Raw genomic sequence first — 27,579 nt, forward strand, 5'->3', positions numbered from 1 at the left:
CATCACCACGGCCAGAGGTGAGAGAGCAGAGTGCGTGTGTGTCTTCCCCCTGTAAATTACCCCGCCAAAGAGAAAGATGAACCCACACACACGAAGAGGCGCCGGGAAATCCCTGTGGCTCCTTAAAATTCACCATTAGCCGGCTCATTAAGGTTTTTCTGCTTCCTCCGGAATGCCCCCCCTTGCCCCGCCGCTGTTCATCCCTCCAGGAGCGGAGCACGGCCGGGGCTGAGCTTCAAGCCCGACTTTAAAGGGCGCAGCTGCGTCTCATCCCTGCGCGCTCCCGGTGGGCTTCTCCCATTCCGGTCACGTCGCAGCTCGCTCTCCGTGCTCGGAATGCCCCGCTCCTCTCATTAACCAGCGGCACAAAGGCTCCCCGGCCCTTCCCGGCCTCTCCGGGGGGACCTTTGGGAAAAGGAGCTGACTTTCCGAAGGCGGTGCCACACGCGGGGCGTGCTCGGCGTGTCCTTTCGGGGAGCACCCGCGCCACAAAGGGACGGGACGGTCGGGAAGGGCTCACCTCCGGCTCACCTTCATCCCGGCTCCACAGCCACTCCGGGATGTCATTCCCTGCCGCGTGCGGCCGGGAGAAGGGGGGGTGTGACAGCGCAGGGAGCCCGTGGTGCCAGCTCCGTGTCCCTAGGAGCGGCCCTTTCCTGTTGGCACACAGGACGCGCTGCAGCCCTGCTGCATCCTGCTGCTCCTGGCAGGGGCTCCCGATCCAGCTGTTCCGCTCCTGATCCAGCTGTTCCGCTCCTGCCGGCGTACCTGGCTCTGGCCCCAGCACAGCCCCTGCCTAACGCCCCCGTCACTGCTCTCTGCCCCTATTCTTAGCCCTATTTCCACTTTCGTTTCACTCATCCCAACCTTTATTTTCCCCTCCCCAGCCCTCGGGGGAAGTTCTTTACAGACCTCAGGCCAGCTGCGGCTTTTCCCAGAGCCCGAGGGGAAACAAAGCCACCAACCCCCGCACCTTCCCCTTGCAGGAGGAGGAGGAGGAGGAGGAAAACCCAAAAAAAAGACCAAAAAGCCCCCCGTAAAAGCTGCAGGGACGGAGCGGCGGAGCTCAGGTGTTAATTCGAGTGGCTCGGGGCTCTCTCTATTCTCGATGCAAGACCCGCCCTCTCCCCGCCATTGGCTGCGGCCGGGTGCTCCCAGCCCTTTGTAAGCGGGCAGATGCAGCTGTCAGCCCGCTCGGCTGCTGATCCCGGCTCGCTCCCGGACTAGGAATGGGCTGGAGGAGGTCGCCTGTTGCCCTCCTGCTGGCCCTGTGGCTCGGCCAGCTGGGCACGTGGGCAGCGGGGCGCCCCAAGGTGAACCCCAGGATCATCGCGGCTCCCCAAGGTGAGTCCCGGGCTGTCCCCAAAGGGATGCGGCTGCTCCCTGCGCCGGCTCCTTCCTACCTGGCTCTCGTCCTTTGAGCAGAGTCGGTCTATTTTTATTTCTTTTGTTTCCTCGGGGAGGCTTTTGGCTCTCCTTATACTCAGCTAAAACGCCTGTGGGCTCGGGCTTCTGGCTTTTAATTGGATTTTTAGATTGTTCTTTCCTTTTTTTTTTATGCTTTAAAAGCGTTTTCCTACGAGCTGGGGACATTAAAGGCTGTCGAACAGCTTTTTGCCCCCCCTATCAGCTGGGCGTACTAAAGGCTGTCAAAAACCTCTGAGGCAGCCACAGGACGCATTTCCTAACTTGCAGCTCTCCAGAACGAGAAGTGTATTTACATAGTTAATGCACTTATTCATCTGCTTTAACTCGCCCTGCTCGCTGCAGATGAGTTTGGTGAGTAAATATTTGCCGAGGACCCCTGGTCTCCGGGAAAATTTACAAACGGCACGTAAGGACTTTGTAACCAGATCGGATCTCCGCAAAGCCGAACAAAGAAATGTTTTCAAGCTCCGAGCCTGCTGTGTCGGCGCTGGTTTTATCCCGTGCTTCCCAAGCTCCGGGATGAATCCCCTCCAGGCTGGCTGGAACAAAGACCCCGTTGGCTTTGGCTGGGCGGGCGGGCCGGGCTCTGCAGCACAAGGGCTCCTCTGTGCTCCTCATTCCCTGGCAACTTCCGAGAACACCCGTTTCCCCCGGCTCGTTCCGTGCCATCTGCTAGCCCTCTGCTGGCATTTGCGGTGCCCTCCCCGGGCAGCGCGGGGGCCGCGGGCCGTGTGCGCGGCTCGGAGGTGGCCTCTGCCTGTCACCTTGTCACACAAAGGGGAGAGGCACCGGCAGGGCAGGGGAGGCTGCTCCGCTATGGCGTCACCGGTGCTGGCTGCAGGCAAATGAAGGGGCTGGGAAAAGGGAGTGGGGCAGGAGCTGCTGCTCCACGGAGATCTCCCCGGGCCCTGCGGTGGAAGTGTCGGGGTTTGGCGTGGCTGGAAATGGGAAGGCAGGGATGGGGTGGCTGGTCCCCCACCTGTGTCCCTGCACAATGCTGTCGGTTTGTCCCTCGCCTGAGTCCGGGTGGCACTGAAGGCTGCCAGCACCTGTCACCGAAACCAATTAGCGTTGGAATGCTCACCTGCTCAGTTTAACTCTGCTCTGCGCTTATCTGCGTCTCTAATTATTCCGGAGAACTCGGCAGGGCCCCAGGCCGAGAGGGATTGCAGTCAGCGAGGGAGGGGAGGGAGCCGTGTCCTATTTATTTAACAGCTCCTTGGTGTAACCTCTACCCTCCCGAAGTAGGTCTGTGCGACAAGGACGAGGGCGGGGACGAGGAGGAGGATGAAGAAACGGCCCGGGGGCTGCTGTGGCTGAGGCGAACTTCCCCATGCTCCGGGCTCCGTGAAAGCTCAGCATGTTCAGCGGGGCCGGCGGGGGCTCAGTACGTGGCCGCTGCAGCTGCAGCCCCGCTCCGAGCCCAGCCCTCGCCGTGCGGGGGGATGGAGCCGCAGGGCTGATCTGCAGCTCGGCCCCCCGTTCCTGGCGGTGGGGGCCGGATGCGGAGCGGCGTTCCGGGCCCGGTGCTGCGTTTGCAGTGGTGCAGGGCTGGCCCTGGGCTCTGCGGGAGCTGGCAGCTCTCCCCTAATTAAATTTCTTCCACGCCACAGCCCCGCACCAGCAGCGGGGGATGCGGCTCGGCAAAGGCACCTCCAGGTGCTGCAGCCCTGAGCAGGTGAGGGCACGGACCCGCGGGGCTGGGCAGAGCCAGGCTCTCCGCAGGAGGGATCCCTCCCTGCCCGCACTAGGAAATCGGGCAAAGCTGCGGCTGCTTTTCCATCTCTCGGCCTCGCTTCCCTCGCCGGCACCGTGCCCTGCGAGTCTGTGACACCAAAAGTCTCGTTCGACTGGTTTGTGGTGGATTCGGCGACACCTGGAGTCTCCCTGGGTTTGCCAGATCCAGGGAGAGTCCTGCCCTCCCTGCAGCTCCCTGAAACACTCCTCTGGTTTGCCCCCCAGTTCCCAGTAAGAAATAGGGGAGGGGACGCGGTAAACTGGGACTAAATGTCCGCAGTCTGAGGTGGCACAAGCCTGAGCTCAGACCTGCAGACAAAGGAGCACCGTGGGCCTGTGTCGGTGCTCCTGGGTTAGTAATTCCCATCGCTTTGGAGCGCAGTGTTCCGCAGCTCCATAGCCCCTGGGGCTCTCCCAGCAGCCGGCACAGGTGGCCAGCTCCGGGCCCTACGGGCAAGTGGTCACTGCCGAGCACTCCTGGCTCTGCAGGATTCCTTCCTCTCGCGGAGCCCGGGCAAAGGTCAGCTCCACATCACTGCTGGGCTCTCGAGTGCCTCGGGTCATTTTCGCTGGCAGGGCCTTTGCTCCGTTCCTTCTTCAGCTGACCCGGGCTGTCTCGGGGCCGCTGCCCTTCCCCGTGTCCTCAAGGAGATCCGAACGCCGAGTTCGCTCCTGGCTGAGGCCGGCGGGGCAGGCTGAGCTCAGCAGCCGGGCTGGCGCAGTGCTCCAGCCCCGCACGCCGCGTTCCCACCATCCCTTCCCTCCCCATCCTCCCCTGCCTGCCTGGATTTTCCCAGCGCAGCGCTGACCCGCTGGGCTGTGCTTTGGAAAAGGTGCGGCCGCATCCCACACGGAGCTCTTGCTCCTCGGCACCGATCCCGCGTGTCCCGGGCCCGGGGAGGGTGGCAGCGGGAGGGGACACCGCAGCCCGGCTGTCTCCTGACCGGAAAGTCACCGAGCACGGTGAAAACGCTGAGCGTGGCACGGAGCCTGCGGGCGGGCTGGGGCTGCTGCAGCCCGGGGCCTTCGCGGCTCGGGCTCGGCCGGAGCTGCTGCCACGCTCAGGAATTTGTCCCTGCTCAGCCACACGTGCAGGGATCCAAGGAAAACTCGGATGTTTGCGGGGTAGGATGGGCTCTGGCTGTTTAATTATTCCCAGCTCATTAACAGGTGAGCGGGGAGCCGGAGGGAGCAGGTGCTGGGATAAGCAGCTCCCCGAGGGAACAGGAGGGTTGTCCAATCGACGCTTGGCTGCCTCGGAGGTGGGAGCTGGCTCCAGCCTGCCCCGGGATACAGCGAGCCCTTGGAATGGCAGTTCTGGGAACCTGCCTGGGCTGCCTGGAACTGCTCCTGGGCTTTGCTAGGCTTGGCTGCCTCCTTGCCTGGGAAAGCTGTGCCAGCAGGGCTGGGGGGGCTCTGCGGGGAGCTCTCCGTGCCCCGGCGCCGTGGAGCTGTGTCCCTACAGAACCTTCTGGAAAGTGCTCTGGGAGATCTGCAGAGGTGCTTGGGATAAGGGATGGAGGGACAGGACCCAGGGAATGGCTTCCCACTGGCAGAGGGCAGGGATAGATGGGATATTGGGAAGGAATTGTTCCCTGTGAGGGTGGGCAGGCCCTGGCACAGGGTGCCCAGAGCAGCTGGGGCTGCCCCTGGATCCCTGGCAGTGCCCAAGGCCAGGCTGGATGGAGCCTGGAGCAACCTGGGATAGTTCAAGGTGTCCCTGCCCATGGCAGGGGGGGAACAATGGGATGAGATGATCTTTAAGGTCCTCATCTCTTCCTGTTGTGGCAAACCAGGGAATTTCGGTGCCAGCAGCAGCTTTTCCTCCTCAGTGACAACATCTCTGGGTTTTTTGTGGTCCCGGGGTGTGAAACATCTTTGTAGGACACTTTCCCACCAAGCTCTCGGAGCATCACCATTTCCAGGAGAAAGCTGCTCGCTTTCCCAGCAGTGCTATTTTCTCCTTCTCACAGGGTTGGGGGATGCTGGGAGCAGAAAATGTTGGTTGGGAAAAAAAAAAAGGAGGGGAAAAAAAAAAAGAAAAATACGTTTTGCTGTGCACGGATTGAAAAAGAAGAAAAGCAAACCAAACAAATGGAGTGAATCACAGGCACCTCCTGTTGCAAGAGCATGACACAAAAACAACAGGCAGGGCACGACTGGTGGAAGTTGTGGCTGGAATAGGGAGCCAGATACCAAATCCTGACCAACTTCCCAGCTCTGCACCAGCCAATTTGGGGACGGAACTGCTGAAAATTGGCCTGGGAAAAGGTGTTCTGTGGGTGATGCAGTCAGACTCGGTGACTTATATGGGACAGACTAAATTTAAACCCGAGTGCTGGAACACAGACTAAATCTAAACTCGAGCACGAAATAAATCTGAGTGCGGAGTACTTTTAGAAGGAGCTTTTTAAGGGCAATCTCGTACCCAAAGGGCTGGGAGGTGAGCGGGGGAGGGCTTTGCAGCCACCTCCGTCCCGTGGCATGTGGCTATTCCTGGCTGCTCCAAGAACAGAGCTCGTTCCTCCTGTCGGGCACCCTTTTCCTGCCGGTCCCAGCTCCACTCAGAACGCCGCGGGATGTGGGAGCCTCTGCCGTAATTCCGGAGTGGTTTAGGTGTGGGGGGACAGGTTTTGAGTCACAAATCCCGTCCTTAATGACAGCTCTGCTGCTGTCACCTGTCCCCTCCCCGGCCTGAGCCCTGGTCACTGGGTCAGTGCCCCCCTGCAGCGGTGATCCCGGGTCTCGTTATCCCCTGGGGTCAGATATTCCCCTCTCTGGGGTGTGGTGCTGTGGGAGGGAGGGGGCACCGCGAGTTCCAGGAGTCTTGGGAGTTTCCTTGAGGAATTCACGGCCAGTCTGGGCCGGACACCTGCTCTGAGGCTGCTTGCCCAGCCCTGCCCACGGCTTTGCTCGGCTCTTGGAGTTTCGGGAAGTCTGGCCCGAGTGTCTGGTTCCACATTCCCGCCCCTGAGGCTTTCCAAGTCTGGGAAATGCGGAGCTGCAGCCAGGGCTGGACGTGAGGGGAATGGGGATCCTGTGTCCGGCTGCCGGGGGGTCAGCGGGCACGGAGGGGGTGCTGGGGAGCGCTCCGCGGCATTCCCTGGCACAAACCCAAAAGGTCCCAGGGCTGGCACGCACCTGAAGCTCCTGGCAGGTGTGGGAAGCCTCCTGCAGCAGGAGGAGGCTGGGAAGGGCACGGCGGGGCCATTCCCGATCCCGCTGGGAAGGGCACGGCGGGGCTGATCCCGATCCCACTGGGAAGGGCACGGCGGGGCCATCCCCGATCCCGCTGGAAGGGCACGGCGGGGCCATCCCCGATCCCACTGGGAAGGGCACGGCGGGGCCATTCCCGATCCCGCTGGAAGGGCACGGCGGGGCCATCCCCGATCCCACTGGGAAGGGCACGGCGGGGCCATTCCCGATCCCGCTGGGAAGGGCACGGCGGGGCCATCCCCGATCCCGCTGGGAAGGGCACGGCGGGGCCATTCCCGATCCCGCTGGAAGGGCACGGCGGGGCCATCCCCGATCCCACTGGGAAGGGCACGGCGGGGCCATTCCCGATCCCGCTGGGAAGGGCACGGCGGGGCTGATCCCGATCCCACTGGGAAGGGCACGGCGGGGCCATCCCCGATCCCACTGGGAAGGGCACGGCGGGGCTGATCCCGATCCCGCTGGGAAGGGCACGGCGGGGCTGATCCTGATCCCGCTGGAAGGGCACGGCGGGGCCATCCCCGATCCCACTGGGAAGGGCACGGCGGGGCTGATCCCGATCCCACTGGGAAGGGCACGGCGGGGCCATTCCCGATCCCACTGGGAAGGGCACGGCGGGGCCATTCCCGATCCCGCTGGAAGGGCACGGCGGGGCTGATCCCGATCCCACTGGGAAGGGCACGGCGGGGCCATCCCCGATCCCGCTGGGAAGGGCACGGCGGGGCCATCCCCGATCCCACTGGGAAGGGCACGGCGGGGCTGATCCTGATCCCGCTGGGAAGGGCACGGCGGGGCCATTCCCGATCCCACTGGGAAGGGCACGGCGGGGCCATTCCCGATCCCACTGGGAAGGGCACGGCGGGGCTGATCCCGATCCCACTGGGAAGGGCACGGCGGGGCTGATCCTGATCCCGCTGGGAAGGGCACGGCGGGGCTGATCCTGATCCCACTGGGAAGGGCACGGCGGGGCTGATCCCGATCCCACTGGGAAGGGCACGGCGGGGCTGATCCTGATCCCGCTGGGAAGGGCACGGCGGGGCCATTCCCGATCCCGCTGGGAAGGGCACGGCGGGGCCATCCCCGATCCCACTGGGAAGGGCACGGCGGGGCTGATCCCGATCCCACCGGGAAGGGCACGGCGGGGCTGATCCCAATCCCGCTGGGATGGGCCTGCGCTATGCACACCTCCCGTGTGTTCCACAGGGATAAAACCTCTGGATCTTCCCTTGGGACCTCCCTGGGGAACTCCACGGGCGGCCGTGCCCTGTGCCCACCCCTGGGCAAGGAGAACGTGCCCGGGAAGGGTTTTCCAGCTGCGGGGAGGTGGGCTAGGGAAGCCAGTTAAGCAGCGTTGTTCTGCTGGTTGATGGCCCTGGAAGGCCTTTTCTGGGAAATCAATCCCTGGGTCTGACTTTCCTGGGGTGGGAGCGGCTCGCAGGTCCCGCTGAAGCCATCCTTTGTTGTGTCCACACAACATCCAGCGGTGCTCGTGCCATTGTTCCGCCGGCCGCGGGATAAAATTCCATAACCACAGGCTGCCGCTTCCCAGCTCCCGCCTGGGACTGTCACTGCGGAGCCTTTGGAACGCCACAAAACCTGGCTCTAAATTTAGCCCCTGCGAGCCGTGGGGTGCAGCGAGCAGCTCGGCCCCGGGGCAGCCGGGAATGCCGGACCTGCCGGATGGCAGAAATCCATGGAATCAAAGGCTCCGGCCTCGCCTTGCAGCTCCAGTGCTGCATAATTGGGGGGGGGAGCGAGCAGGGGAGAGCGGGGCCGTGTTAGCATTCATGGAATTGCTGCCGAGCCCGGCAGCCAGGAATTGGGTGTTTCACAGGGAGAATTCCAGCGTTCCTGGAGCGTGGGGCGAGCAGAGCTTTGAATCCAGGGCTCGTCTTTCCCCCCCGCCCCGGGATGCGGGTTAGGGGTCTCTTTTGTTGCCCGCTGAGTGGGTGTTTGGGATCAATTCCAGCTCCGGCTCGGAGGCTGCTCGGAGCAGGGATCTTGGCAGCGCAGCTCCCAGAAGAGCTTCGGAGCAATCCCAAGCCCAGCAGCTCGGTTACCAAACCCAAAAGGGGTTTTGCGCCCCCCATTCCTGCCCCAGCTCCCCTCCAGGCGCTCCCAGAAATAGCTCGGGAATGCTTGGCGTGCCAGGATATCGCCTTTGGAGCGTGGCTCTGAAAAAGCGCATTTGTGTGCTCCGAGAGCGCTCTGCGGGCAGCGGGATCGCACGGGGGCTGGCGCCTTTTGTGGGATGGATCCCTGCGGGCCCCATTGTCTGCCCGGCCCCGGAAAAGCCGGGGATGGCAGGGATCTCTCCAGGGCACAGCGAGCACCCCGGGAGTGCGGGAGCTGCGGGGTTGGGGCGGGGAAGGAGCCCGGGAAGAGCGGGATGTGCTGTGGGGAGGCAGCTGGGAATGCAGGGGTGGAAAAGCCCCGCTGAGGGAGGATGTTGGTGTTGGTGGTCCCGCAAGGCCGTGCCCTTCCTCCCGGAGCTCGGAAGCGTTGGGGAGGCAGAGATAAGATGAGATGAGAGAACGCGGAGCTTTCTTGGCGGGCGATGAATCGCTGCTCATCTCCAAACTGCCTCGGGGGCACGGCAGGATGAGAAACTCCGGATGAGCCCCGGGGCCCGGCCTAGGCGGGATCTCGGAATGAGAGAGAGGCGTGAGACGGGTCAGGCTGCGGGGCTGAGAACGTGGGGGCCCTGCTGCGCTTCCCCGCAGGCCTTTCACACCTCTCTGTTGGGGGTTTCCTGTAAGCTCCTGGGCCCCTTAGCGGGTTTTTAGGGCTGTGTGTCACCCCAGCCCCTCTCCCCGACTGTGCTGGCTCTGAGTGAGGCGCTGGATCTTCCCCCGGGTCCCAGCTGGAAAATGGGAAGGGAAGCAGCCCACAGCCCAGTCCATCCCTCCCAGCCCGGCTGCTTTCGGGAACCGCAGCCTTTCCTGCAGGATGGAGGGAACAGGGAAATTCCGGGCAGGGCTTTTACCCGCCCCGGGCTGATGGAAAAGCACTTTGGGAAACCATTTAACTGCTCCATCCTTTCCGGGCACGCTCCCAGGATGCAGCTGCGGCCGAGGCAAGGCTGTGCCCGCAGCATCGCCGCCGTACCTGGCCCGTGCCCTTCCCTGCCCCGCGGGGCCGGGAGAGGCGGGGCGGACTTTGGGATACGTGGGAAGGGACCGAGAATTCCAACAGGGATGGACACGAGCTGGGGCTTCCCGCGACAGGGAGCTGCGTGTTCCCCTGGCCACCGGGAGCAGGGGATGCCTCGCTTCAGCGATTTTAGGCTGCCTGGCTCCCACAGCTGTTCCCCAGGAGTTTCGGGGGGGCCCTGCTCCTTTCAGGGAGAGGGCGGAGCAGGAAAGCACCGACCCCTCCTGAGCCGTGCCAGGCACCGGCTCGTGGCCGCGCCCCAGCCGGCTCCGAGCCGAGCAGGAGGGGGACGGGGAGGGAGTGAAAGCGGGGCCGGGATGGTATTTGGGAGCTGCTGGCGGGACGGAACAGGAACCTGGAGGTGTCGGTTCTGCTCTGCTTCTTCTGCTTTGAGAAATGACTCACGTGGGGGCACGGGACGAACCGAAACGCTGCGGGGCTGCCCTGTTCCCCATGGCGTGATCCCACAGCCCTTCCAGGCCTCTCCTTCTCCAGAGGGGTGTCCGAGGGCACAGCCCCGGGGATCCTGGGGCGCAGCTGGGCAGGGCGCAGGCGGCAGGAGCTGGGGACAGGAGGGGACAGGGGGAGGAAGTGGTGTCGCCGCATTTCTCGCCTCTTGCAACTTTTGTTTCGCCTCCTTATCGAAAACCTTCCCAGGAAATGTGAAATGAGTGACTTTTCTCGAGCTGCGGTGGCGGTGGCAGCGTGCCAGGACCTCATAGCTGCAACCCTTCCATTATTCCGTGGCAGGTCGGAGCAAACCTGCCCCCAAAAAATGCTCCTTCTGAAACTCCTCATTTGCAGTCAGCTTGTTCCTATAAAAAACCCCGTTGCTGCAGGCTCTGCCGGGTTCCGGGAACCTGCCTGGGGCATCCATCCCACGGCAAGGGGACGCTCCTGGGCGAGCAGGGCTCTGGGGAGCCCCTCCCTGTCCCTGCCGTGCCTGCCTGGTGTCACACTGTTCCCTCGTGTCACTTTGTTCCCTTCCAGCACAGTCACGCTGGAAGGAAAACTTAGCACAGCAGCTCCTTGGAGACATATTTCCTCTTCCTGAAATGCCTCGATTTGGGAATTTATAGATCATCTAAAAAAAAAAAAAAAAAAAAAAAGAGAAAAAAAATGCAGCTTGGCTTCTTGCTGGCATCCATGGTGGAACTGGGGAGGAAGCAGCGGAGATGGGAGCACTGTGGTGAATCCAGCCCTGCTCCAGGGATGGATGGGACCCTGGCAGCCCGCTGGGATGTCCCCATCCCCCTGGGGTGGCTGCTGGGGGAGATGGTGGGGCTGGTATTTCTCCAAGCAGGTGGGAAATCCAGGGATTGTCCTCCTGGCCTGGCCGGAGGGAATACCAGAACTCCAGCGGCATCGCGGGGCGGTGCGGGAGCTGGGATGGAGCCCTGACCCCAACCGGGGTGACTCAGGCAGCCGGCCTGAATCACACTCCCGGGAAAACCAGACCTGGGCTGCGTGTCACGCATCCTGCGGTCTCCCTCGGGGAAGGGGGAGCGGGACAGGGACCGCTGTCACCGCATCCAGGCGGCTCCTGATGGATTTCCCAGCAGTGGGATGATGCGGCGAGCCCAGGGTCCTGACTCAGCCGGGGTTGGGGCACAGATGAAGGGGTGACATCAGGGGACACTCCTACATTCCCAGCCCTTGAATCAGCCCGGGAAGGCGGCTTTTCCTTCTGCCTCCAGCGCCGATCCCTGCCGGAACGCTGTCATCGGGGTCGGGATCCTGGAAAGGGAAGGAAGGAATCCAAGCCAGGGAATGTTTGGAGCGGGGAGGGCTGCGAGCGCTGGCGGAGGCAGGAGCGTGCCCGCCGTGCGCTGCGCGGGCAGCGGAGCAGGTGGCGGTGCCATCGGGGCCACCGTGAGTGACAGCGCTGCCACGCGCTGCGGCGACAATTCCCGGCGGGATTGCCGGGGCGTCGGGAACGCGGCGGCGCCGGGACCCGGCTGCCTCTGCCGCGCTGCCAGGGCTCGTCACTGCGCCCGTGTGAATCCCGATCTTCCATGTGCTGGCGGCCCCACCCTGCGTGAATCCCGATTTTCCATGTGCTGGCGGCCTGGCCCCGCGTGAATCCCGATCTTCCATGTGCTGGCGGCCCCACCCTGCGTGAATCCCGATTTTCCATGTGCTGGCGGCCTGGCCCCGCGTGAATCCCGATTTTCCATGTGCTGGCGGCCTGACCCCGCGTGAATCCCGATCTTCCATGTGCTGGCGGCCCCACCCTGCGTGAATCCCGATTTTCCATGTGCTGGCGGCCTGGCCCCGCGTGAATCCCGATTTTTCATGTGCTGGCGGCCCCACCCTGCGTGAATCCCGATCTTCCATGTGCTGGCGGCCCCACCCTGCGTGAATCCCGATCTTCCATGTGCTGGCGGCCTGGCCCCGCGTGAATCCCGATTTTTCATGTGCTGGCGGCCCCACCCTGCGTGAATCCCGATTTTCCATGTGCTGGCGGCCCCACCCTGCGTGAATCCCGATCTTCCATGTGCTGGCGGCCTGGCCCCGCATGAATCCCGATTTTCCGTGTGCTGGCGGCCCCACCCTGCGTGAATCCCGATTTTCCGTGTGCTGGCGGCCTGGCCCCGCGTGAATCCCGATTTTTCATGTGCTGGCGGCCCCACCCTGCGTGAATCCCGATTTTCCATGTGCTGGCGGCCCCACCCTGCGTGAATCCCGATCTTCCGTGTGCTGGCGGCCCGGCCCCGCGTGAATCCCGATTTTCCATGTGCTGGTGACCCCACCCTGCGTGAATCCCGATTTTCTGTGTGCTGGCGGCCCGGCCCCGCGTAAATCCCGATTTTCCATGTGCTGGCGGCCCGGCCCCGTGTGAATCCCGATTTTCCATGTGCTGGCGGCCTGGCCCCGTGTCCTCGTCCCACGGCAGCGGCAGGAGAGTTCGGGATAGCGCAGGTGCCGTGTGAGAACGGGCAATTCCAGGGAGCAGGAAATTCCAGGAGCGGGCAATCCCAGGGAGCAGGCAGAGTCCACACCCTGCTCTCCCACCTCATATTCCAAGGTGATTCCCTCTTAGAAGGGGTTTGTGGGCAGCAAGCGAAGGATCAGCTCCCGAAACCCGCCGGGTTCTGCTCTCATCCTGCTCCCGCTTTCATTCCTCCCGAGCTTCATCTCAGCTCCTGATTTGGAGCCGTCACCTCCGTTCCGGGCTGCCCCAGCACCAGCATTCCCACAGAACTCCCCCCTCCCGGAGCCGGGAGCGGTGCGAGCCGGTGACTAAGGAGCGTCTGGGCTGCGGGAGCCGCTGCCAGCCGGGAATGCTGGAGCGAGGAGCGGGAAGGCGGTGCTGACTCAGCCCCAGCCGGGCCGGGGGACGGAGCTCGCCTGGAGAGGCTGCAGCCCACGCTGCCCCTCTGCTCCGGAGGTGGGAGCAGCCGGCTCTGGGATGCGCTGGGATGCGCTGGGAAGCTCTGGTGCTTCTCCAGGGGCTCTTGGGCCCACAGGGAGTCACAAAGCTGTGCCCAGATGGGCGGCGGGATTGCTCCCTTCTCTGCCTCGCATCCGGAGCACCTCCCGCTTCCCTTCCCTGCTCCCTTCCCTGCTGCCTTCCCTCACCCCCAGGCATCCTTCCGAGATGCGCCGGGCTGCCTCTCTCCCCGATTTGATGCTTCCCCTCCCCTCTGGCGTGGAGCTCTCCCGAGCACAAAGCCGCCCTTTCTCCCATTCACGCCGCCGGAGCAGGGACATTTCCACGGACAGCGGTGCCATTGATTCCTGCGCCGGCGTGGGGCTGGCAGCAAATGCCGGGCACAGGGGCTCGGCGGGGTCAGCCAGGCTCTGGGAATGAGCCCTGTGTCCCCTAGAGCTCCGGGCTTGGATTTGGGAGCGAGGGTGACGGCAGGGTCAAGCCTTCCCCTTTCCAAGGGGACGAGCCTTTCTTTCTTCCCCGTGTCAAAAGCAGCTTTGGATCCACCAGGGGAGACGTGTCCCATTCTTTGGGGACACAGTGGGACATGGCCCCGTCCCTGGCAGTGTCCAAGGCCAGGCTGGGCGGGGCTTGGAGCACCCTGGGATGGTGGGAGGTGTCCCTGCCCTTGGCACAGGGTGGAACGGGATGAGCTTTAAGGTCTCCTCCAACCCAAACAATGCCATGATTTTACGGTCCTGTGGGCCACCAGGTGCCCTTTGCCTCCTCATCCTCATCTCTTGAAGGTGTTCAAACCCCGGACACCCCAGTTTGGGGGTGCAGGGTTGCTCCTGCACCCTGCCAGGGGAGAAGGGGATCAAACCACTTCCCTAATCCGAGCCGCTGGAGGCAGAGCCGGACTCAGGACCAGCTCTGCAGGGCCGCCCCAGAGGCAGAGGGACCCCAGTAGGCGCTCCTGGAAGCCTTTGGAGCCTCCGTTGGCAGCGCAGAGCTCAGCCCAGGCGCGCTGGCGGGCCCTGGCTGGCAGAGCTGTTCTCTCTCCGTGATTCACAGCGGTCCCCGGGGAGCTGCAGGATAAACAACAGCGCCGGCGCCAGCCAAGGGATTGTTTGGGGCTGGTTTGTTTTTGGTCTTTGGAGAGGAGCGCGGCCTCGCAGCTCGGCACGGCTCGCCCGGCTCGGGCAAGGTCGGGAAGAGGCTCCAAAGGAGCCCCAGGGCAGCAGGAGAGAAGTGTGGAACGGGGGAGGTGGAGGAGCTGCGGGTGGAGATTTGCCTGGATTAGCAGCGATTTTGGGGCTGGAGTAAAGTTTACGAGAGTAAAGTTTGGTGAGGTCTGGCCAGACCTGCTCGGGCTGTGCTGGTGACAGGCTCACAGCACTTTGGGGTGCCCGGGAGTGGGATTTGCGAGGGCTGTGGAAGGGAGAGGGTGAAAAGGGGATTATTGCTCTCCTGGGCAGGCTGAGACCGAGCCTGGCCGAGGGCAGGCCCGGCTGCAGAGTCACCCTGCAGGACTCCGTGCCAGCTCCTCCAGCTCAGGCTCAGCAGCTTCTCCGAGTCCTCGGACACGGGAGGGGCAGGGAAGGCTGGGCAGGGCACAGGGGCCAGCAGGGACCGGGATCCAGCCGGGCTGAGGGTCCCAAGGGGAAGGCGACATGGAGGTGTCCCCTCACTGTGTCCCCACAGCCCTTCCCAAACCAGACCTGGGGGGTTCTGGCAGCTTCCCCAAGCCCTGCTGGGAAAACTCTGCCCGTTTAACCCCGCAGGGATGAGGGACCCCGAGGAGGTGGGAATAACCCCACAAAGCCAGCGGGAATTCAGCGGCCCCGGTGACCTCTAATCGGCCTTTTCCCTCTTGGCTCAGCGGGGCAGAGGCAGCGCCGGGCCGGGCAGGGCTTCCTCGGGCCCTGCCAAGTGTCAGCCCTGTAAATAGAGAGAGCCACGTGCCGCTGATTAATCGCCCCGCGGTGCCGGCTGCCAGCTCCAGGGCCTCTCCCGGCCTTTGGCTGAGCGCTGGGAGCGCTCCCAGGGCAAAGGCCCCTCTCTTTGGGAAAGGAAAAAGAAGGAATGCCGGCCTCGGAGTGCCGGGGCAGAGGGCAGCCCTGATCCCTGGAGCGATCCCTCTGCTGCCATCCCCGAGCACCTCGGCAGGCTGGGCTGCCCAAGGGTGGCTGCAGGACCGGGGAGCCCATGGGGGGACAGCAGACACCCCGGAGGGGACAGCAGACACCCGGGAGGGGACAGCAGACACCCCGAGGGGACAGCAGACACCCGGGAGGGGACAGCAGACACCCCGAGGGGACAGCAGACACCCCGGAGGGGACAGCAGACACCCGGGAGGGGACAGCAGACACCCCGGAGGGGACAGCAGACACCCATGGGGGGGACAGCAGACACCCGGGAGGGGGCAGCAGACACCCATGGGGGGACAGCAGACACCCCGAGGGGACAGCAGACACCCAGAGGGGACAGCAGACACCCAGAGGGGACAGCAGACACCCGGGAGGGGTCAGCAGACACCCAGAGGGGACAGCAGACACCCAGAGGGGACAGCAGACACCCGGGAGGGGACAGCAGACACCCATGGGGGGACAGCAGACACCCGGGAGGGGACAGCAGACACCCCGGAGGGGACAGCAGACACCCAGAGGGGACAGCAGACACCCAGAGGGGACAGCAGACACCCATGGGGGGACAGCAGACACCCAGAGGGGACAGCAGACACCCATGGGGGGACAGCAGACACCCGGGAGGGGACAGCAGACACCCATGGGGGGGACAGCAGACACCCCGAGGGGACAGCAGACACCCCGGAGGGGACAGCAGACACCCATGGGGGGGACAGCAGACACCCGGGAGGGGACAGCAGACACCCATGGGGGGGACAGCAGACACCCAGAGGGGACAGCAGACACCCAGGAAGGGTCAGCAGACACCCCGAGGGGACAGCAGACACCCCGGAGGGGACAGCAGACACCCAGGAAGGGTCAGCAGACACCCAGGAGGGGACAGCAGACACCCCGAGGGGACAGCAGACACCCCGGAGGGGACAGCAGACACCCGGGAGGGGTCAGCAGACACCCCGAGGGGACAGCAGACACCCCGGAGGGGACAGCAGACACCCATGGGGGGGACAGCAGACACCCAGAGGGGACAGCAGACACCCCGAGGGGACAGCAGACACCCAGGAGGGGACAGCAGACACCCGGGAGGGGACAGCAGACACCCCGAGGGGACAGCAGACACCCCGGAGGGGACAGCAGACACCCCGAGGGGACAGCAGACACCCGGGAGGGGACAGCAGACACCCCGAGGGGACAGCAGACACCCGGGAGGGGACAGCAGACACCCCGAGGGGACAGCAGACACCCCGAGGGGGGGACAGCAGACACCCCGGAGGGGACAGCAGACACCCGGGAGGGGTCAGCAGACACCCAGAGGGGACAGCAGACACCCAGGAAGGGTCAGCAGACACCCGGGAGGGGACAGCAGACACCCAGAGGGGACAGCAGACACCCATGGGGGGACAGCAGACACCCAGGAGGGGTCAGCAGACACCCGGGAGGGGACAGCAGACACCCGGGAGGGGACAGCAGACACCCAGAGGGGACAGCAGACACCCAGGAAGGGTCAGCAGACACCCAGGAGGGGACAGCAGACACCCAGAGGGGTCAGCAGACACCCGGGAGGGGTCAGCAGACACCCGGGAGGGGTCAGCAGACACCCGGGAGGGGTCAGCAGACACTCAGGAGGGGCCAGTCCCCCCTGCAGCACAGGGCCAGCCTCCCGCAGCCGAGCTGGGCACGCAGGAACGGCGGGGTTTGTAGGGAAGGGGAGCTGGAAAAGCCGGGCTGTGAAAGAGGAAGGGCAGGGGCAGACGGGCGGCTCTGCTCCCGGCTGGGGCGTCTGGGGCCTTGCAGCCACTTTTGGTTCCTGTCTGGGGCACGGAGCCCCGGGAGTTGTGGCTTTAGGTTCCCCTGTGCCACCTGGACTCTGGTCTGGGGATCCAAACCTTGTCCATCCCTCCTGGCAATCCCAGCCCTGTCCATCCCTCCTGGCCCTGGGAAGGAGGTGCAGGACCCAAATCTCTCTGGCGCTGCCTGCAGAGGCTGCCAGGGTGGGAGAGGGATCCCTGGTCCCACAGCTGGCATGCGGGTGGTGCTGGATGCGGGGAGGCAGCGCTCCGAGCCGGGGCTGCTGCGGCACTCCGAGCTCCCACTCCTGCAATCGCAGCTCCTGCCGCAATTCCCCGGCTTCCTCTCTCCATTGTGGAGCTCTCCCGGCCCCGGGGACCAGGGGACAATGGCTGGAGCCCAGCAGCCGCCTGTCCCTTTCCCGACCCTCCCGGAGGGCCCCAGCCCCGCGCGGTGCTTTTCCTCAAGGGCACGGGAAGGGACGGGATCACCGGGGGCTCCCGCAGCCGGTCCCTGACACCGGTGCTGTCCCCAGGTGCCAAGGAATATGTGTTCCCGCGGAGGGAGAGGTTCCCGGTGTTCTTCCACCAGGAAAACACCTCCTCCATCTTCATCGGGGGCGAGGGGAGGCTCTACTACTACGACTTTGCAAGCCGCGAGAACTACACGGTGAGGAGGCTCTGCTAGCGGCCCCAAAGCCCTACAAACGTGTGCGGGACCCATCTCCCAGCCCACATTCCCAGCTCTCTGCCCAGCCGGCCCCATCCCACCAGGAAAGAACGGCCACGGGTGGGTTCTTCCCTGGGTGTGATCCTGCTGCCCCACAAGGGAGGGCGATTCCAGCCGGGGGTGCTTTTCGGAGTGTGAGCAGTGACACTCGGATTCCGTCACTGCGGAGAAGCTACGATCCCGCTCTTCCCCGCCGTCGGAGCTGCTCCTCCGAGGCTGGGAGCTCCGAGCCAGGCAGGGAGTTCAGGGAGCAGGAAAACCCCGCAGTGGGCGTCGTCCTGACCCTGTTTCATCCTTCCCAGCCACTGAGTGAAGTTTGGGCCCAAACCCTTCCCTTGGTGTTCCCGGAACACTGCGGTTCCTGTCCCCACAGGGACCAGTCCTCTTCCCAGCCCTCTGGAGAGCAGCCCGGGCTGCCTCACTCTTGCCATCTCTTCCCGGGATCCAGCCTGGCCTTCCCAAGGGATTTCAGACCCGGAGGGGGGGGGACAAGGACACTTTGCGGTGTTTGGTGACCTTGTAGGGTGCCGAGCCCACGCCTGCCGGCCTTGGGAGAGCGGGAATGGAAGTGTTTCCTCTCTTTTATCCTAGGAAGAGTTCCCAGTGAAAAATGAAGGCCAGTGCGTGATGTCTGGGAATTTGGTAAGTCCCACCCCCGAGGGAACAGCGGGATGGGGAGCACTGGAGGATTTGGGAGCAGTGGGATGGGGAGCGCTGGAGGATTTGGGAGCAGTGGGATGGGGAGGGCTGGAGGATCTGGGAACAGCGGGATGGGGAGGGCTGTAGGATCTGGGAACAGCGGGATGGGGAGGGCTGTAGGATCTGGGAACAGCGGGATGGGGAGGGCTGTAGGATCTGGGAACAGCGGGATGGGGAACACTGGAGGATTTGGGAACAGCGGGATGGGGAACACTGGAGGATCTGAGAACAGCGTGATGGGGAGGGCTGGAGGATTTGAGAGCAGCGGGATGGGGAACACTGGAAGATCTGAGAACAGCGGGATGGGGAACACTGGAGGATTTGGGAACAGCGGGATGGGGAGCGCTGGAGGATCTGGGAACAGCGGGATGGGGAGCACTGGAGGATTTGGGAGCAGTGGGATGGGGAACACTGGAGGATTTGGGAACAGCGGGATGGGGAGCACTGGGGGATCTGGGAGCAGCGGGATGGGGAGGGCTGTAGGATCTGGGAACAGCGGGATGGGGAACACTGGAGGATCTGAGAACAGCGGGATGGGGAACACTGGGGGATTTGGGAACAGCGGGATGGGGAGGGCTGGAGGATTTGGGAACAGCGGGATGGGGAACACTGGAGGATCTGGGAACAGCGGGATGGGGAGGGCTGGAGGATTTGGGAACAGCGGGATGGGGAGGGCTGGAGGATTTGGGAACAGCGGGATGGGGAGGGCTGGAGGATTTGGGAGCAGCGGGATGGGGAGCACTGGGGGATCTGGGAGCAGCGGGATGGGGAGCACTGGGGGATCTGGGAGCAGCGGGATGGGGAGCACTGGGGGATCTGGGAGCAGCGGGATGGGGAGCACTGGGGGATCTGGGAGCAGCGGGATGGGGAGCACTGGGGGATCTGGGAACAGCGGGATGGGGAGCACTGGAGGATTTGGGAGCAGCGGGATGGGGAGGGCTGGAGGATCTGGGAACAGCGGGATGGGGAACATTGGAGGATCTGAGAACAGCGGGATGGGGAACACTGGAGGATTTGGGAACAGCGGGAGGGGGAGCACTGGAGGATTTGGGAACAGCGGGATGGGGAGGGCTGGAGGATTTGGGAGCAGCGGGATGGGGAGCACTGGGGGATCTGGGAGCAGCGGGATGGGGAGCACTGGGGGATCTGGGAACAGCGGGATGGGGAGGGCTGGAGGATCTGGGGTGAAGGAGCTGTGTGTGCTCTTCACAAGCTCCCTCTGGGTGAGGAGACCTGGGAAGATCCAGGTAAAATCTGGGAAGCCGTGCGGTGCCGGGGGCTTTGCAGCGCCATTCCCGGGCTCCTCTCCCCCCGGCAGGAGGACAGCCGGAATTACCTGACCTTGGTGGAGCAGTACGGGGACGGGCTCCTGGTGTGCGGGACCGGCGCCTGCGCTCCCACCTGCTGGAATGTGGTAGGGATCCTTCCCCCAGCCAGGCAGGGAAAACCCGGCCTCCCGCTTCCTGCAGGGCCTGATCCCACTCAGGATCCCTTTGTGTCCTTCCCCAGACACAGAGGAAGGAGAGCCCACCCTGGGATGGGAGAGGGATCGCTCCCTTCACCCCTGACTCCAACACGCTCGTCGTCGTCGATGGTGAGATGGATGTTTTCCTCTTCTCCCGTTTTCCAGTGGTTTTGCTGTGCACAGAAACTCCCTGGGACAAACAGGGAGCCCCTGAGGCTGCTCCGAGGGCTCTGTCCCCTGCTCTGGGTGGCCCGAGCGCTCCTTGTTCCATCCCTTTGGGACAGAGCATGGATATTCCCACCTGGGGCACGGGAGGAACGTTGGGAATCAGGAATGTTTTGGGGTGGGAGGGACCTTCGAAAGGGGGGGCCTGCAGTGATCCCACCACTCCAGGCCTGGCAGGAGGGACAGGTGAGGATCCTTCCCAAGAATCTGCCCCTGGCACCCTTTAAGGATTGGGGCAGCCCTGGCAGGATGGAGGGTCCTGTTCCATATCCACCATCTCTGTGAATCCACGTGCCCGGGGAGTCCCGGCTGCTCTCATTCCTTCTCCTCTCCCCAATCCCTGTGTCCCGCAGGCCAGGACATCTACTCCACCATCAAGAAGAGCCAGCAGAACGGGAAGATCCCGCGTTTCCGCCGCGTCAGGGGCGGCGGAGAGCTCTACACCAGCGACACGGTGATGCAGAGTGAGTGGGGGACGCTCCCGCTGGGGGATCCCAGCCGGACTCTGGGAACGTCCCCTGTGCCCAGCTGGGGCAGGAGAAGCTCCGGAGCTTCTCATTTGGGGTCTGCGGTGGGGGCTGGCCAGGTGCCCCCGGTGCCAGGCAGCTGTCCCCTGCAGCTGGGGGAATGCCACCGCTTCAGGAGTGACTTTCCCCTCCTCGGGGGATGGGAAATGAGGCTGGCCAGTCCCTCTGGCACGGGGAAGGAAATGGGCTTGTGCAAAATGCCCGGCAGCTTCCCCGAGGCGTTGGGCAACTTCCACTGCGGGCAGGGGCTCTGGGCAAACCCGGCTGGAGTGAAACTGGGGCAGGGGCACGCTGGGGACAGGGTGGGGACATGGGGACAGGAGCCTGCTCCGCTTCCACGGGGCTGCGCTGGCTTCCCGGGGACACCGGGAAATGGGGGATCGCTGGGGTAAAAACTGAATTGAAGCGACAGCAGGGAGGGGAAACCAAAGCAGAGCTGAGAGCCCCGGGGCTGCCAGACTGATCCCGGGAGAGCCCCTGCCCTGGGAACAGCAGCGCTCTGATCCCGGCACGTTCTCTGCCATGGGAACAGCAGCTAAGGATGCTCAGGGGGACCCAGGGACGCCCGGCGTGGCAGGGCTGTATTAACAGGATCGGCATCACGGGGTTTTCCCGACAAACAGCGCGCATTCCTCCTCCTGAGGGGTCCTTCCTTCCCGTAACAGCTCCCAGAGCGAGGAGGGACGCGGCTTTCCTTGGCTGCCGAGGCGGCTCCAGGGAGCTGTTCCCTGCCGGGAATGAGTCCGTGGGGTCGGGCGGGAGGCGGAGCAGTGGGAAGCCCCGGGAAGGGGGCGGCGAGGGGGAGGCTGGGCTGGGAGCTGTCCTTGCCCTGGGGCGCTGCTCTGTCCCCTTCCCCGCCCTGTCCGCACCGGCGGCTTTCCCGGATGGAATCCGTGTGGCTCAGGCTTTGTCCCTTCCCTCCCCAGACCCTCAGTTTGTCAAGGCCACCACGCTGAGGCACGAGGAGCCTCACCAGGACAAGATTTATTACTTCTTCCGCGAGGACAACCCCGACAAGAGCCCCGAGGCGCCCAGGAACATCTCGCGGGTGGCCCAGCTGTGTAAGGTACCTCGGGGATGGGGCGGGCCGGGAGCCAGGGCAGCTCCGGGGGTGACAGGGGACGTGCCAGCTCCCCTGGGCTCAGCCAGGCTCGGTTTGGCCCCTGTGACACCGACTTTGGGTGGGCACAGCCACGTCCTTTGGCCTCGCAGGGAACAGAACTCCCTGCTCCGTCTCGCTGGGGTGTTGCAGCATCCCGCAGTTCCCAATTCATCCCTCGGGATGGGGGTTTGGGGTGTTCCCGCCAAGCCCTGACCCCCTCCCCGCTGTCCCTGTCCCCCAGGAGGACAAGGGAGGAACCAGCTCCCTCTCGGCCTCCAAGTGGACCACGTTCCTCAAGGCCACGCTGATCTGCGTGGACCCCGTCACCAAGGGCAACTTCAACTGGCTGCAGGACGTCTTCTTCGTCCCCGCGGGCGACTGGCGGCGCTCCAAGGTCTATGGGCTCTTCACCAACACCTGGTGAGGGGCCCTGTCCCAAATCCTTCCTTCCAGCCCTCTTCTCCCTCTGGAAAACAGCCGGAGCGGGCACGGCCATGGACAGAGCCAGGGGGCGGCCGCTGTCCCCCTGACCCTGTCGTTGTCCCCTCAGGGGAAGCTCTGCTGTCTGTGTCTACTCCTTTGGGGACATCGACAACGTGTTCCGGACATCCCGGCTCAAAGGCTACACCGGCCCCACCCCGGAGGTCAAACCCGGCCAGGTGAGGGGGGTTCGGGGGTCCCGAGGCCGGGAGGGCCCCTGGGGCAGGGGAGGGGACACTGCGCGAAGGAGCCGAGCCCTGGCAGTGGGAGGAGGCTGGATAAGGTCTGACCCCGCCGTGGAAAGCACGGGGAGGGAGCATCTCAGCGGCAGCTGGCACGGGCACAGAGACAGCAGCGCCGGGACTGTCCCTGCCGGCTCTGACGGCGCCTTTTGTCCCCTCGGCCCGCAGTGCGTCCCCTCCGGGCAGCACACCCCGAGCGAGACGTTCAAGATCGCCGACAGCCACCCCGAGGTGGAGGAGCGCGTGGAGCCGCTGTCGCCCTCCAGGAGCCCCCTGTTCCACAACAAGCACCGCTACCAGAAGATCGGGGTGCACGAGGTGGCCGCGGGCGACGGGCAGCGCTACAACGTGCTCTACCTGGCCACAGGTACCGCCAGCGGGGACAGCGCCCGGGGGAGGGGACAGCGCCCGGGGGGAGCGGGGCGGCGCCGGGGCTGCGTTCCCAGCCCGGCATATGCTCGTCAGGCAGGCGGGAGCTGCCAAGTCCCGGGAACAGCCGAACGCTTCCAGCCTGGCTGCGTGGGCACAGCCGGGCTCCAGGCAGCATCCCAGGCACGGGGGAGGGGCCCGGAGGGGCCGCTGCCAGCGGGGAGGGGGGCGCAGCCCGCCCCAGGGGTGGAGCAGAAATCCTTCCCGAAAGGAGCGGCTCCGTCGTTTCCCGGCGCTTCCCCGAGCTGGGCTCATCCCTCCGTCTGCTCCGTGCTGGGATCTGTTCTCCGGCGCTCGTGGAGGGGCTTGCAGGGATTTAAATCCCCGATCTGTGATTAAGGAGCTGCAGCCGGCTCTCGGTGGGTGGCTGGGGTCGGATTAGGGCCCACGAGCGCTCCCGTTGGTCTGATTTTCCAGAATCCTGGAAAACGCCCCGCAGAGTCCCCCTGGGAAGGCTGATCCAGCGGGAAGGGCTGTGGGATGGACACGGGGTCACCGGGGGGTCCTGACCCCGGCACGGGCTGGGCTTCACCAGCTGAGGGGGAGGAGGGATCCGCTTGGGAACGGGGAATCCATGAGGATTCCCGAGCCCCATTCCCTCGGGAGGCTGCTCCGGGGAAAATCCTGCCCTCTCCGGGCGCCGGGAACCCAGGCAGGCTCCTCCTGGCACCGTCACCTCCCCTCGGGATCCCTCTCTCTTCCCAGACAAGGGCTCCATCCACAAGGTGGTGGAGCTGCCGGACGGGGTGCAGAACGTCATGGAGATCCAGGTGTTCCCCAACAAGGACCCCATCCAGTCCATGATCCTGGACCACGCCAGGGTGGGTCCCTGCTCCAGGGCAGGAGGGTGGAGGGCTGGTCAGGCTGGGACAGAGGGGTCAGCGCCAGTGCGGGGGGCTGGGAGTGGGATCATGGAATTCTTCGGGTTGGAAGGGACGTTTAATGATCGCCCAGTCCCACCCCACTATGGCAGGGACACCTCCCACTGTCCCAGGGTGCTCCAAGCCCCAATGTCCAGCCTGGCCTTGGGCACTGCCAGGGATCCAGGGGCAGCCCCAGCCGCTCTGGGAATTCCGCCACAGCCCCTCCCCACCCTCACAGGGAGCAATTCCTTCCCCATATCCCACCTATCCCCCCCCTCTGGAGGTGGGGAGCCATTCCCTGTGTCCTGTCACCCCCAAGTCCCTCTCCAGCTCTCCTGGAGCCCCTTTAGGCTCTGAGCTCTCCCCGGATCCTTCCTTTCTCCAGGTGAACACCCCCAGCTCTCCCAGCCTGGCTCCAGAGGGTCTCCACCCTCGGAGCAGCTCCGTGGCCTCCCTCCAGCAGCTCCAGCTCCTTCCTGCCCTCCCCGGCTGTCCCTGGGATGTGGAATGACTGTTCCCTGTGCTCTCCTCCCGCAGGCCGTGCTGTACGTGGGCTCCAGCAGCCGCGTCCTGGAGCTGCCCATGGCCATGTGCGGGGCGTACCGCAACAACTGCCACAGCTGCGTGCTGGCCCGGGACCCCTACTGCGGCTGGGCCAACGGCTCCTGCCTCTCGCTGGCCCTCAGCCGGTGCGTGGTGGCCACCCCGACCTCCTGATCCCGCGGCACAAACGCCCACACCCTCAGCGGTCCCCTCCCGGGCCGTGGCCGTGCGTGGGTTTGGGGTGTCTGCCCTGTCCCCAAAAGTTTGGGGCGCTCTGCACCGACCCCTCCCTCCCTTGAAGGGTTCTGAGCGCCCAACCCCTGTCCTCGCTGCTGGGCCTCACGTTGCTCATCTCCAACCTTCCGACATTGGGATGGGGGCGGAGATTCCCACTCATCCCACTCATCTGGGGCATTCCTGCCCCCAAAATGCCGCTTCCCGATGTTCTGTTGGTGCTTATTCCCATTCCTGTCCCCTAGGGAGGTGCTCCAGAACCTGAACTTGGACTCGTGGCAAGGAAGCTGCCAGAGGGGGGATGTCAAGGAAGGTACGTGGAGGTGCTGAGCTGTAGGACCAGGGCGTGGTTGGGGCAGGAATTGGTGGATTCTCCAGGCTTTGGATGGGTTTGGGTGGGTTTGGATGAGTTTGGGTGGGCTTGGGTGGATTTGGGTGGGTTTGGATGAGTTTGGATATGTTTGGGTGGATTTGGGTGGATTTGGTGGGTTTTGGGTAGGTTTGGATGGCTTTGGGTGGCTTTGGTGGATTTGGATGAGTTTGGATGTGTTTGGGTGGGTTTGGATGAGTTTGGATGTGTTTGGGTGGATTTGGGTGGATTTGGGTGGATTTGGATGAGTTTGGGTGGGTTTGGGTGGATTTGGGTGGGTTTGGATGAGTTTGGATGTGTTTGGGTGGATTTGGGTGGGTTTGGATGTGTTTGGGTGTGTTTGGGTGGGTTTGGGTGAGTTTGGGTGAGTTTGGGTGGGTTTGGGTGGGTTTGGACGAGTTTGAGTGTGTTTGGATGGATTTGGGTGGGTTGGGATGAGTTTGGGTGGGTTTGGATGGTTTTGGGTGGATTTGGGTGGGTTTGGATGTGTTTGGGTGGGTTTGGGTGAGTTTGGGTGGATTTGGGTGGGTTTGGGTGGGTTTGGACGAGTTTGAGTGTGTTTGGATGGATTTGGGTGGGTTGGGATGAGTTTGGGTGGGTTTGGATGGTTTTGGGTGGATTTGGGTGGGTTTGGATGTGTTTGGGTGGGTTTGGATGAGTTTGGGTGGGTTTGAGTGTGTTTGGGTGGATTTGGGTGGGTTTGGGTGGATTTGGGTGGGTTTGAGTGTGTTTGGGTGGATTTGGGTGGGTTGGGATGAGTTTGGGTGGCTTTGGGTGCATTTGGATGAGTTTGAGTGGCTTTGGGTGGATTTGGGTGGGTTTGGATAAGTTTGGGTGTCATTGCATGGCTTTGGGTGGCTTTGGATGGCTTTGGGTGGTGGGAGGTGTCGCTGGGGAACTGGGAATGCCCCTGCAATCAACACACCGAGCTGGAATGGGTGGAAATCATTTTTCCGAGCTGGGTGGGAAGGGTTAAACCGGCAGAAAAGTCCTGCGGCCTTCACCAGCCGTGGGCTGCCGTCCTTACGTGCAGCGGGGTGCTTGGGGCTGGCAGCGACCTTAAAGACCCTCCAGTTCCACCCCTCCTGCCACGGGCACCATCCCATCAACCCAATCCGTGCTTCCCGGCCATCCCTGAGCCCCGTGTCCCCGCAGACGACTTCCGGAACATCTCGGTGATGCCCTTCTCCCGCTATTACCTCAACTGCTCCATCGAGTCCCACTACGCCACCTACAACTGGTACCACGAGGACGTGCTCATCAAGAGCTGCAACACGTCGCGCCCGCAGCAGGACTGCTTCCACTTCATCCCCAGCGTCCGCCGCGAGCACTACGGCCACTACGTCTGCGTGTCCGAAGAGGACGGCTTCCGCCAGGCGCTGGTCAAGGAGCGCCTGCTCGACCGCCTGCGCTTCCAGTCGCAGAAGGGCCGGGCCACGGCCACGCTGGCCTCGTGGCTGCAGCTGCTGCTCGTGGTGGCCCTGGCCGAGCTCTTCCACTGACGCCGCGCCGTCCCGCTCGCCCCCGCGGCGGATCCCCGATTTCTGCAGCTGCTCGGACACTGAGCTGTTCCCCGAGGGAGCAGCGCCTTCTCCACGCTGGCCTCGCTGGAAGAGCCTCGGGAGGAGGGTGGGACTGCAGGGCTCGGGGACACGCGGCGGTGGCCGTGGCGGTGGGCGGCTCCGTGATCGCGGATGTCCAGCGATGCATGCACTGATCCTCAGGGCGCGGCCACTCCTTGCATGTGATGAAGAGGAGGAGGAGGAGCCGGCCCTCGGCCTCCGCACCGGGGGGTCTCAGCGGGGGTCGCTGCCTCCCAAGGTTTTCATGGATACTGTTGGGGTTGGCAGCAGCTGGGACACCCCCACCCGCTCCGGAGGGCTCGGAGCTCGGGGGCTCGGTTTGTCATGTTTTGTTTGCAGCCGGCTTTGGTGTGGGAGGGAGGTTGGGAATCGGCGCTGGAAAACCCGGCGGGGGCCGGCGCCACGTTGGGAATTTGCATGGAAAAGCCTCGGAAGGTGACTGGATTGGGGATGTGGGGAGGGCCGGGCCGAAGGGACGGGAAGGGAAGGTGGGAGCAGAGCCCGGAGCGGAGCGGGCGGCGCTGGGGAGACGCTGGAGACGCACAAATCCTCTGCGGGCAGCTGAGGGGCATTTTCGGGGGCAGCGGGGCCGTCCCTGCGCCCACCCCGCTCCCCGGGACAGGGACCAGGCGTCCTCAGGGAAAGCGGCCGTGGATCTCAGGGCGGCGCGGGGGCTCTGCCTCTGTCCCCCGAGCCTGGGGCCGGGGCAGGCCCGGGGCTCGCTTCCCTCGCGCTTTCGGAGGTCTCGGAGCGAGACTAAACTGTGAAAATCGGGATGCTCTCCCTGCACAGGGGGATCCCACTCCTTGTCCAAACCTCTCCCGGCCCCGGGCCGTGCTTCCAATGCCTGTCCCGGCTCCTGCTCCGGGCCCGCTCACTCAGGGGAGCCCGCGGGGCCTCGGGGCCAGGGGAGGTGCCCCGTCCACACCCCGTGGACAGCGGGCCAGAGCTTCCTACTGCACTACATTCCCGAGATGTTCCCCCATCCCGAGTCTAGGATAGAGCTTCTTACAGCCCTTCTCAAAGCACTTTAACTTTGTGGACTAACAGATATTTATTATATCGACTGCTCATTACTGTACCGTAGGATTTTATAACGTTACAGCACGTGGGGGCGGATTGCAGGAGAGGACAATTAAAATGAAAGCACCACGACAGCTACCAAAAAAACAGCAACAACAACAACAAAAAAATCCCCTTTCAGACCTGTAACCAAAGTGGACGGTTGGAATAAAGAGTGGAAAAAAGCAGC

At 64.1% G+C, this 27,579-nt stretch overlaps 2 protein-coding genes across 2 annotated transcripts in view; both read left to right on the forward strand.

The window, feature by feature from the left end:
* Positions 1-17,455, forward strand: part of UBL7 (ubiquitin like 7) — a 31,957-nt gene extending 14,502 nt beyond the window's left edge. Inside the window, exon 12 of the mRNA XM_032122655.1 lies at positions 17,372-17,455. The gene's annotated coding sequence lies outside the window, so the exon portion shown is untranslated. The remainder of the gene's footprint in view (positions 1-17,371) is intronic.
* Positions 1,101-27,579, forward strand: SEMA7A (semaphorin 7A (John Milton Hagen blood group)). The gene is made up of 14 exons (XM_032122649.1): positions 1,101-1,344; positions 17,372-17,505; positions 18,157-18,207; positions 19,583-19,678; positions 19,774-19,858; positions 20,308-20,418; positions 21,408-21,547; positions 21,825-22,003; positions 22,134-22,242; positions 22,474-22,672; positions 23,440-23,555; positions 24,135-24,286; positions 24,620-24,687; positions 25,900-27,579. Exons 1-14 carry the CDS (start codon positions 1,230-1,232, stop codon positions 26,244-26,246), a joined length of 1,902 nt encoding a protein of 633 aa, XP_031978540.1. The 5' UTR covers positions 1,101-1,229; the 3' UTR covers positions 26,247-27,579.

Source organism: Corvus moneduloides, chromosome 13, assembly GCF_009650955.1.
Source record: "Corvus moneduloides isolate bCorMon1 chromosome 13, bCorMon1.pri, whole genome shotgun sequence".
Taxonomy (NCBI): domain Eukaryota; kingdom Metazoa; phylum Chordata; class Aves; order Passeriformes; family Corvidae; genus Corvus; species Corvus moneduloides.

Excerpts from the sequence above, each read along its gene's own strand:
- SEMA7A (XM_032122649.1), top strand. The coding sequence starts at position 1,230 with ATGGGCTGGAGGAGGTCGCCTGTTGCCCTCCTGCTGGCCCTGTGGCTC. Across the intron at positions 19,859-20,307 it reads CACGCTCGTCGTCGTCGATG|GCCAGGACATCTACTCCACC; the intron begins GTGAGATGGATG and ends TGTGTCCCGCAG. Across the intron at positions 22,673-23,439 it reads CGTGCTCTACCTGGCCACAG|ACAAGGGCTCCATCCACAAG; the intron begins GTACCGCCAGCG and ends CTCTCTTCCCAG.